This window comes from Arachis duranensis, chromosome 10 (genome assembly GCF_000817695.3).
Source record: "Arachis duranensis cultivar V14167 chromosome 10, aradu.V14167.gnm2.J7QH, whole genome shotgun sequence".
Lineage (NCBI taxonomy): Eukaryota > Viridiplantae > Streptophyta > Magnoliopsida > Fabales > Fabaceae > Arachis > Arachis duranensis.
This window is the reverse complement of record NC_029781.3, coordinates 68,789,313-68,801,110: the sequence shown is the minus strand read 5'-3', so window position 1 is coordinate 68,801,110 and position 11,798 is coordinate 68,789,313. Positions and strand designations below refer to the sequence as shown.

The window sequence follows — 11,798 nt, the reverse complement described above, 5'->3', positions numbered from 1 at the left end:
AAAAAACACACAAACTCATAGTAAAGTCCAGAAATGTGAATTTAACATCAAAACTAGTGAAAACATCCCTAAAAGTAGCTTAAACTTACTAAAAACTATATGAAAACAATGCCAAAAAGCGTATAAATTATCCGCTCATCAGTAATCCTTTTATAAAAAGCTCTGTTGTATCTATTGTTAACTGGTTAGTCTAAACTCCATGGACTGAGACTAGTTCCTCCTGACTATTTTATATATATATGTGTGTGTGTGTGTGTGTGTGTGTGTGTGTGTGTGTGTGTGTGTGCGCGCGCGCGTGTATGTATGTATGTACCTTGTTTATCTATCTAGCTATTACCTTGTATCCTAGAGCTTTATACAAGGTTGTATATTTATATATTCTGTTTTTATTGTGCTTACGCATTTAGCTATCGTGATTAAATGCTTCGCTCTTTGTATTCCTGCTTTATGTGACTTTGAGCTTTTATTCCTTTATCGGACTTCTAGTTATATAAAATTCTTGGATATATACTATATTTTGAGTTTAGAACTATCGTGGTGCTTTATCACCTTTTGCTTTATGGCATGAGCTAAATCTTAGTGTGATAGGGTGTTACACTTATCACAAAGAACACATCCAAATCTCACCATTCTTTCTCCCTTGAAGACACTTCCGTCGTAGCTCAATTTCAAAAAGCCAAGCTCTAGACAAGACCACGAGCTAGGTAGGAGTTGAATATTCTTATGGGTGTTGGAAATTTTCACTGTTCTAAAGGTTTCTACTCGCACTTTGAAACTCGCCGAAGAAGCAGATGAGCACTTATTTGAAAAAGTTAAGGTTTGAGAATCCCAAAAGATTCCAGATAGCTTTAGACTTCAAACAATCATGTAAGGAATAAAGAGTAGTCTCTAGATTACTTCGACACCTCAAACACAGAGCTGAAGGCGCCAACTTTTGTTTGTATCGAAGAGTGGCGGTACGAGGTGCATGATGAACCCTCAACTAAAGAGTAAGTCCTAGTTTTTTTGGAATGTGGAGCTTCTACAGCCACTTCCAACCCTTTCTAGTATCCCAATCAACAAATTTATTCAGTAACCAATGATAACCATATGTCGCAGTATACGTCCCTTTGACCCATCTCCAACCAATCTCTAATGCAGCTTTCAAAGGTTTAGATAGTTTGTTGAACTTATGTCCTGGTTGCTTTGTAGAAGAATACCAAGTCATTAGCAAACATTAGGTGTGATATTATTGGATCTCCTCTAGAGACAACAATTGGTTCTCATAACCTCTGTTCTATCTACTAAGAAATATAGCACCCCAGTCTCTCTATGCACATCACAAAAAAATAGGGGATAGTGGATCAGCTTAGCCGAGCTTTTTTGGGCTAGAAGTTGTTCAACTTATTACCATTCCATATAACAGACAGAGAGGATGATTTAACGTAACTCATAATGAGCCTAGTGACGATGGAGGAAAATTTAAACATGGATAGAGTTTGTTCTAGAAATTTTCAATTAATTCTATTGTATGCTTTTTCGAGGTCAACTTTGAAAGCAAGAGTTTCATTTTTGACTTAGCGTTCCTCATTAAATGAAGAGATTTTTGTACAAGAATGATGTTTTTTATGGTATCTCTTCCTAGAATAAAGCCACTATGCAATGATCTTATAATCTTAGACAGATAAGGCCGCAACCTGTTTACTACCACTTTCATAACCACCTTGTAGATAAAATTTCAAAGTCTGATTAGTCAAAAATCTTTTATCTTTATAGGATTATGAATCTTTGAAATCAGAACAATCAAAGTATCGAATAGAAAGGCATTTAGAAAAGCACCAGAGAAAGCTTGGCACATAAGCTGCCAGACATTATTACCTACAATATCCTAATACTCCCTAGAGAAGAAAGCCTGAAAGCCATAAGCTCTTGGAGCATTGAACGAGTTTATTTCCTTCACTGCATTACGAACTTCTTCTTTCAAGACCCTTTTCGTGAGCTTATTGCAAGCCTCCAGAGAAAATTGCAGGAGAGATTGAGAACCTATTACTTCTAAGTCCACATCAAGATTCTCATAAAAAAGCCTATTATAGAACCTTAGTATCTCTACTTCAAGACCTTTCTGATCATTAGAACCATCTTCTAAAAAAAGATCATTAATCATGTTTTTTTATTTATGCATAACAATCTGCATGTAGAAGAACCTGATGTTTCTATCTCTAAGGTGAACCCTATACTCCTATATATTTCTGATTCTAGAAAATTTTTTCTTGAAGTAGTATTTTTTAGTGTTCTTCTTGTAACTCAAGATCCCGCTTTTTTAAAGTAGTAGCATCCACTCTCTCTATCTACTGTTGTAAATTGGATATCCATCTCTCTAGCTCCTTCTTTCTATTAAAAATATTCTAAAAAATCTCCTTACTAAAAATTGCATCTTCCTGAATATTTGATAGACAAGTAGTAGTAGATGGTTATCCTTTGTCCAAGCTCTATGAACAATATCATGGAACAAAAGGTGAGAAGTCCAAGCAGTTTGAAATCGAAAAGGTTTATTATCAGATGTTATTTCTCTTTTTTTTTTTTTTGTAGCGCAGTAAAAACAGGTAGTGATTAAAGTGCATTCTTACTAGATTCTCAATAAAATACTACGAGTCAATAGCCAAAGTTCCCTCAAGCCTTTCAGAGATAACCATGTTTTCGATATAATTACTATTATTATGTTATTAATATATTATTACACTGTTATTATTACTGTTATTATATTATTATATTTAAAGTTAATTATTTTAATGAATTTTAAAATTTTAAATTCGAATAACATAAAAATAATAATATAAAATAATCAATGATAATATAAAAATGTTCAAATTAAAATAATCATATATTACCTATCTATAAACAATAACAATATGAAAATGATTTAATTATAATGAACACATACATCACCTATCTACAAATATACAAATAACATAATCCATAAAATAATTATTACAATAATATTTTATCTTCTTCTATCTAACTTAAAGTCATAAAAATAAATAGAAAAATATGATTGTTTACAAAAAATGAGCCATATTTAAAAGTCATATTTTTTTCTTTGTTTAAGGACCTTTTTTTAAGTGGTAAGCCAAAGTACGGATTTGTATTTGAAGAATCTTTCTTGTTCCTACAAAAAGTGTAAAGAAGAAAAATAATTATGTCTTTTTTTTTGGTGATTATAGATCAAACTATAATTAAAAACGTTAAGATAAACCTAAAGTAATTTCTGAATTTGTACCGACAAAAAATCTTTAGCAATTCCTCATACATCTCCTTGTCAATAAATTCTTGAGCCTTGAAGAACTACAAAATTTAGAAATCAATAAAATATACCATATGCCAATACAAATTTCATTATATTTGAACGACAATTTAACAATAAAATAAATAAAACATGCAAAATTGAAATTTCTTGTTTGAGATTGGATTTCCTACACATGCACAACAAAAGAAGCTATTAAACCCTCTGTAGAGCATTCAAATCTATAATTATCCAATATTACCTCTATTTTGTGTGTTTTTTTAATCTAATGAAAGGTACCTACAATGTTCTTCTTTACTAACATGAGTTAGTTCCGCTTCTGTGAGTTTGTTGCTGGAAAAAGAAAAATGTTTAATTTATTATCACTGGTTTAAATTTTTTTTTTTTGCAACTTTATTCAATATGAAAAACATAATCTCCGTTGCAATTTCAGAGTTACTTTTTAATATTTTAGGCATAAACTTTTTTCCTTTATTTAATGGAAAATGAAGAATATAGAAGGGAGTTAGATAATAGGCATATCAATAACATTCTGATTACGATGATTGCATTACCTTGTATGTTGTTGGAACAATATTTCCTTTTTTATCATCTTCCAGAATTGGGTCTTGTCTGTTTTAACCGTTCCTCCCCCAACCAATAGAATAAATTTGAAGGAAATGAACCTATTTAGATAACATATGATTATGATTACTAACATAGAAATAGAAGTATATATATTTAATGCAATTTTCATAGTAATTAATTTAAAAAATTACTTTATTGTCTATTGGTTCGATTGATGCAATTTCTTGCTCATCTTTCTATGCACTCCAGAGACTTTGGAATCCTTCTTCCTGTAATTGATATTCGTTAATATATTTTTAGTATATCTAGTATGTCTCAGTAATGATAATTAGTACGTACCTATTGCATAAAACAGATGTTCAAGTTCGTTGTCTTTATCTCCTAGCATATATTGATGAGCTCCTTTGAAATCAAATTGTCTATTAAAAAAATATAAGTCGTTAGTCGTCAATAAATTGAAGTTTGTAAACAAAAATATCTATATCACTGAAAGAGATTTAAAGATTAAAATGATATGAAGATTGAATTGTATCAAGAAGTAACTACACACAGATTTACTAAGAACATAAATTACCTGTGGTGAAGGTAACAATATTTCTTTGAAAACTATATTTCTGGTAAATTCTCCACTTGTTCCATCTATTTTTTCTTCTTTGACTAAAATTTTTGTAGTTGACTGAGAAATACTTCGAGACAGAGTTTGGCCATGACTAAATACATGTTTAGGGAGATAGATCCCTACTTTAGGAATGGTCTGTCCTTGTGATTTGTTTATTGTTATTGCAAAACTCAACCTTACAGAAAATTGCTTCCAGATAAGTATAAAAGGCAGTCCTAAATTTTTTGTTGTTTTTTGTTTTATCTGAGGCAAGAAAGCTCTTCTTCCACAGTGATAGCCGGTTAAAATTTCTACATCCAACATGTTTTGAAAAGTTCCACGACATAGTAACCTTGTACCATTGCATAAGCCGGCCTTAGGGTCTATATTTCTCAATAACATCAAAGGTGTACCTTTTTTTACCTTCAATACATAAGGTGGCAACCCGCCTGTAGAAACTGAGTTAAGGTATTCTTGTTGATATAAATTATTAGCATCTCTTTCTACCTCATCAAATGAGACTACATTTTGTTCTTCTCCTGGAAACTGGTTGATAATTATATCATTAAGCTGTTGTACATCATGATTTTTTGGCGTCAATATTGCCCTTTCTACCATGTAAGAAGCGTCCCACCCATGAGATTATAAGTTTGGAAATATTTCTTCTATTAACTTGTTTAACGATGTTTCACCCTCCCACGGAATTGCCATATTTACTTGTATCCGTACAAAGTCTTCATGTATGGTGGGCTCAATTCCATTACCAATGCGCATAAGATACTCAGCAAAAATATTATCATTAGAAGATCGCCTATTTTGTCGCAAATGGAGAATTTTAGTGGAAGCCCATAAATGAGACTTAACTATAGAAGCTGAAATCATTTGTGACTTACTACCTTTCGGTATGACATGCAGTACTTGGCTAAAATCTCCTCCCATCACCATCACTTTTCCTCCAAATGGCATATCATTTGCTAATATGTCTCTTAGGGTACGGTCTAATGATTGCACTGATTCTTTATTTGTCATTGGTGCTTCATCCCAGATTATTGTCGTTGTTTGTCTAATAAGCTTTGCAAGATCTGATTGTTTGCTTATGTTACAAATGGATGATGGTTCTGCATTAATTGGGATCTTAAACCTAGAATGAGCTGTTCGACCCCCAGGAAATAATGTTGCGGCTATTTCTGATGATGCAGTTACCAAGATAATATGACCCTTATTTCTCAATTCTGCAATTATAGCTCTGTAAAGAAATGTTTTGCCTAATCTTCCTGGCCGATCAACAAAGAACACTCCACTTTCTCTTCGATCAATTGTATTCATAATGCACTTGAAAGCTTTAGATTGCTCATCATTCAATCTTGCTACGGAACACAAGTCTTCCCGGAGTACTTCGACAGACAGTTCTTCTTGGATAACTCTGGGTATCAGGTTGTCATTTTCATTTTCATGAGTTAGAGATGGCAAATTGTATTGTGTAATCTGTTTTCCATGCTAAAGGAGTATATCATTTATATCCCTGAGTAGCCGATTTGTGAACACTAAGGCTGTTGTGGTGCTGGTTGACGGATAATCATCCACCATATATGAAAAAAATTCATCCCATAAGCTTTTTTCATCTGTAGGCTCACAAAATATTAAGATGGTTGCAAACAACCTTCGTAAAGCACATGGCAATCGTAAAATAGAAGCCTCAACCAAACACGCACAGATGTTACTGTCACTCTCTAACAATCATCGGTGTTGAGCAGATTGCTTGAAGGACAAATATTGGACCCCATTCACTGTTAGCAAGTCATCCCAATTGATTGGTTCTCTAATGTTAGATAACAGAATATGCAAATAGAATTTTTCTCCTTCTGAAGGTGATACAGTATAAATTCGACCGATGGATCTCCTCTGTATCTTGCGCCGATACCATTCCTTTTCCTTGTTGTGCCAAGTGTAATACTCTGAAATTTCCCTGTACGGAAGATGCCTAGATTGTTGGTCTTCCTCACGATTTAGGGCAAAGAACTCAGTGAGCATTGTTCTAGAGAAATAATCATCATTAAGTATTTTAGGAATGGTTTGGTGATCATAGAAGCTCACTTGATGTTGATTTGGAAAATGAATTTCTAACTTTTCCACTGATGGATACATTCGGTAAAAGTTAAATTTAAATATTCTCCAACATGCCTCTGGAGCAGCAATCCATCTTGCATCAACAAACTGTTGGACCTCGTCAAAATTAGAACCGTTGTGAACTTCCATTGCAACCTGGTCTGGACCCTTGTAGCAATATTTGTAGAGATATTTTATACTCTTGATGCTACTACATGTCTCAACATTAATATGGTAATCATACTTTAGTAGTAGCCAAGGGTTGTACGAAACTACCCATCTATTATCAACTGTGACATTTTGGTTAATCGGTACTGGAATGTCGAATCGTCGCCTATATTGCGGATATGAGTCGTCACCTCTTCGTGTTTCTGCTGTGAACTCTTTTGGGTAGTTGTGTTTACATTGGCCATTTTTCATGCAGGGTGAAGATTGATCAAGTGTACCGCAAGGACCATTAATCATATATTTTAGCACTACATCATGTAGGTATGGTTCTTCTTCTTTAGATGGTATCTCTGCAAGTACCAAACTATCATAATGCTCTGGGTCAATTAACTTGTCATTATTTTCTAAGATTAGCAACATATGTACATGTGACAACCCTCTTTTTTGAAACTCAGTGACATAAATATAGCTCTTCACCTTTCCCAAGACACCCTTAGTAATTACATCCTCTTTTAGCTGTTCAAATTTGGCTCGAAAAATTTTTGTTGTTAAATCTAGACGATCTTGTGGAGTTTGAACTGGGTTGAGTTCTGAAGTTATTTTAGTCCAAGATGGATTGCATGTCATTGTGAGAAAAATATCTAGCTTGCCCTTTTTAAGAACAATCGTCATTCCATCTTCATATCGTTGGGTCATGTCGCGACGGCTACCAATGAACGACGATGGTAATATTGTTCTTTTTCTTCCAACATTTTCTGAAGACAAATATATAGAGAAATATTATTAATTTTAATAATTATTTTGGGTAATTCTTAATGATTTACGAAGTAACAATTAGATACAATAATATTTACCTGCATTGGTTTCTCCTGTGTGCAAAGCATTTTGTAACCCTTGGTATAATTCAACTCGTAATTTCTTCTGTCTAGTTTGAACCCATCTTAACTTTCTAGTTTCAATTTTCACAGAGTTATCAACAACAAATTGTTGTAGTAGCCACCCTGCTTGCAATACGGTGGAATGATCATCGGGGCGGATCTATAAATTTTTAAGATTTTGCAAAAAAGATTAGATACATTGAACAATTTTTTGGCAGAATTTTATTGAACTCTATACTGCGTAGGAAATGGGGATTTGTACCTGGAACATATAGCTATTATATGTTCGGCATGATACTTTGCTGCCACTTTGACTTTGGGTACTGATATCACATCCATGAGTTCCAAAGGGAAAAAGAAGAGGATATTGTAGTGGATCGTAATAGCCAACGAATTTCCGAATCCTTCGTAGGCTACCAGCATGAGTTTGCACCTTAATATCTCACCCACAAATCATTGTTTTAACATCATCACCAACAATTATAGCTGCTACTTGCGACGCAGTTGGAAGACTATATTATGGCTGATTAGCAGGTCGCTCTCTAATGAGCAAACTACACTCATGTACATCTGACCATTGTGCAAGCTGGCGAAACACATGGAGAAAAGGATTATACCGATGTAGCAATTGTTGTAATTTGAACACCAATGTTTCATATAGTTGTGTGTTCTCCAACATCCTATTCTGCAACTCGTGATCAGTATTATATATGTACAGTTGCAAAAACCGTGGCCGCGTGCCCTGATCCGGATAAAATTTCCCTATACTGTGATATATTGAGCCTTGAGCACAAAATGTATATATACCACGACCTGTTAAGCCAGTTGTTCGTCTATGTGCACACCACACGAAGTGAAGGAAAATACATGATTGTATCCACGAATATGTTTTCTAAAATGGTTTCCTTCTGCAGAGGGGTCCAGGAAGATTTCAAGCAATTCTTGAGAAGCATTTACTCGGGGAAGAGAGACTTTTCCCCATTACAACACATCTCGAACATCTCATGGTGAAATAGACGTACGCTATAGTAATGACATGTCCTTGGAATTGGTAGCGGAGTTCGAATTATTGTTGCATCCTCTTGAAAATTTCGAGCACAATTATGGGATGCTCGAACATTTTGTCTAATTTCTGTACTCGTATTAAATTTACATATAATTGGTTACATTCATAATGAAAATCAGAAAATGATTAATTTTGTAACAACTAAAAAAATAGTTCTTTGTTGATTATAAATACAAAGAATTAGTTCCATTATAATGATCATCATACAAAAGAGATAAGTAACTATCAAATATTTAAGTGATGTTTCAATCATTTTTTTAATTTTGTTACACTGTATAATATTGTGATGTTGTTTGACTTTATATTTTTTAAATTTTATTATTCAGATGTATTTAACAACTTTAATTATAAAATATTTTATTTTATTCTTTATAAAGATGTTTTTTATTCATTAAGTAAATGTTTTTATTTTTTTAATTATAAAGAAATATTATTTATTGTGTCGCAAAATAGTTTTATTCTTTTTTTTAATAAAATCATTTTGTTTAAAACTTTTTATTCGAAACTGTTATAACCAAGTTAAAATCACATACGATCTATAACATTATATTATTTTAAATGTTTATTATTTTCTTGTTCAATTATATATTTTTGTTTAGATGGTAACACTATGGTTGTTATGGATTATTTTTTTTAAATTAAATAGTCAATACAATATAGTTTGAGTCTGAAATAAATATATTTTTTAAATGCTATCTTTATATATCATAATTTTTTTGTATAAAGTTCTCTGTTGCATCAGTTGTCTTATAGTATTTTTTAGTTAATTATCTTATATAGAGTATGACAATTTTTGCCTTTGGAAAATTTTTTTAGTTTATATGTTTTGTTACATGTTTTTTAAATATTTAGCTATTACTAGTCGAAATAATACAATACATGACAATAATATTGGTTCATATTTTATTTGTTTTATTACTTCCAATAATTTTTATTTTGTATGCTTTCTCCTAGAGTTATATTTTAATTTTTACTATTTATTTTATTTCTTAAAATATATTTTATTTAATTATTTTATTTTGTCATATTTGTGTGAATTATAATAAAATGATTCAAAAAACTATAAAATTTTTTAAATTACATATTTTTCATTTTAATTGAAAAATAAATATTTTAAGTATTATATTGGTTTTTATAAAATTTTTTGTGTATAGATTTCACTTTTTTTGTTAGGCACTGGCACTCTTTTTTTATAATTAGTTCTTGTAATGATCTTAAATAAATAATTTTTTTAACATTTTATTAATTATTTTATTTTGTCATGTTTGTGTGAATTATAACAAAATGATTCAACAAAATATAAAATTTTTTAAATTACGTATTTTTTTGTTTTCGCTAAAGTTTACATATTTTTCATTTTAATTGGCAAATAAATATTTTGAGTATTATATTGATTTTTTATAAATTTGTTTGTGTATAGATTTTAATTTTTTTTGTTAGGCACTGACACTTTTTTTTATAATTGATTCTTGTAATGATCTTAAATAAATAAATTTTTTAACATCAATTATGCTCACACTTAATATTTACTATGAATACATTAATATGCTAACATATAAGGTTAAATAATAATTTTTTATAAATTTATTTACCTATTAAAATTATGTCACAATACTAAATATATGAAGAAAAAAAAAGTAGAATACTAACCAGTTATATTTTTTTCACGTCTACTGTTTTGATCAGATCTATTTCTATAAATTTCTGATAGTATGTAAAAAGAATACATTAACAAATTAGTGATAATTGAGAGGTTACTTTATAAGAAACAAATCATACAAAATTAAATTGATTGGAAGTAATAGAATACGTAGAATACTCATTAATATCATAATTATCCAAACTTTAAATAAGTAAAAAGAATAGATAGTGACCGTAAAATACAAATACATGATAGGCAGTTTTAGTTCATGTAAAAAGTTACCATTTAAAAAATAATTCAAGTGTAACCGTATAATAGATTTATTAAGTGAAGAAATTATCATTTATTTTTTACAATGTTATATATATTTATTAAAAATATTTGAACCTTTTTTGTGTATTAAATAAAACGTTTAAAGGAATCGTATAATATTAAGAAAGATATGAAATATAAAATTCTATTAGATATTAATTGGACCATTATTATTATGAGCATCTGAATAATAGCAATCATATTATTGGAACGACTATAATGTATTTTAAATGATTATATTTTACAGTATATAATTTTTTTTAGAGATAAATAATTCGTAAATATAAAAATTATATTAAACTGGTAGCATAATAATTATATTAAAAATAGTAAATTTGTCAATTTAAATTTATGTAGTGAAAAAATTGACACTTCTGATATATTTATTTTTTATAAGGAAAAGTATAAAAAAATATCGAAATTATCAACTAATTTTTTTTGTTATACAGTGAAAAAATTTAAGTTACAATTATATTATTAAACATATGTTGAGTTAAGAAATTAACTAAATTAATTAATGATGACAAACATTATTTTTGAGCAAAATAAATAATTAGTGTTGATTAATTATATCTACTTATTAACTAATTGTTTATTGTTGCAGGCCAAATGTTAATAGCCCAAAAGGTATAAAGACAATGCAGCAAGGCTAATGGGTAAAGCCCAAACAAAAGCAAAGGATAAAAGCCAAAGAAATCAGATGGGCCAAACGGGTTACATCATCCAAGCCCGAACTGGTTTCAGAATTGAAATTCCCTCTCTCTTGCTTAACTAAAAGCAACGTTCTTCTTCCTTCTAATCAAGTCACATCAAGATTTCAGAAAAAGCAAGAAAGAGAAAGAGAAGAAAAGCTTCTTCCATAAGCCACTAACCAAAGAAGCAAGAAAGAGAGAGTTGAAGCTTGAAGCACAGAAGCTAAAACAGAAATCCCAAGCTAAATCAAGCTTAAGAAAGGTAAACCATATCATCTTGCATGAATCAGATCTTCATCCTTTCTTCCCTACTCTCTGCTCTATCCGAAAATGGCTGTGAAGGGAAAGTTGCACTCTGCCCTATTCTGCTGTGTATCTACGGTCTTATTCAAGACTTAGGGACCAAGTTGGTATTCAAGGGTTCAGATTTGGTCGACCATTGGAAAACAAGTTCGGTTACTTCTTCATGGCTTTCGGTCAAGTTGAAAA

The 11,798-nt window shown here is 30.8% G+C and overlaps 1 protein-coding gene across 1 annotated transcript; it reads right to left on the bottom strand.

Moving 5' to 3' along the window:
- Window positions 1–1,867: 1,867 nt before the first annotated feature.
- On the bottom strand, window positions 1,868–8,020 carry LOC107469943 (uncharacterized). The gene is given in 8 exon segments (XM_021133964.1): window positions 1,868–2,121; window positions 2,868–2,871; window positions 2,921–2,929; window positions 4,422–4,660; window positions 4,715–5,930; window positions 6,234–7,474; window positions 7,574–7,757; window positions 7,829–8,020. Coding segments are annotated over 8 exon segments (3,339 nt in total).
- Window positions 8,021–11,798: the final 3,778 nt, after the last annotated feature.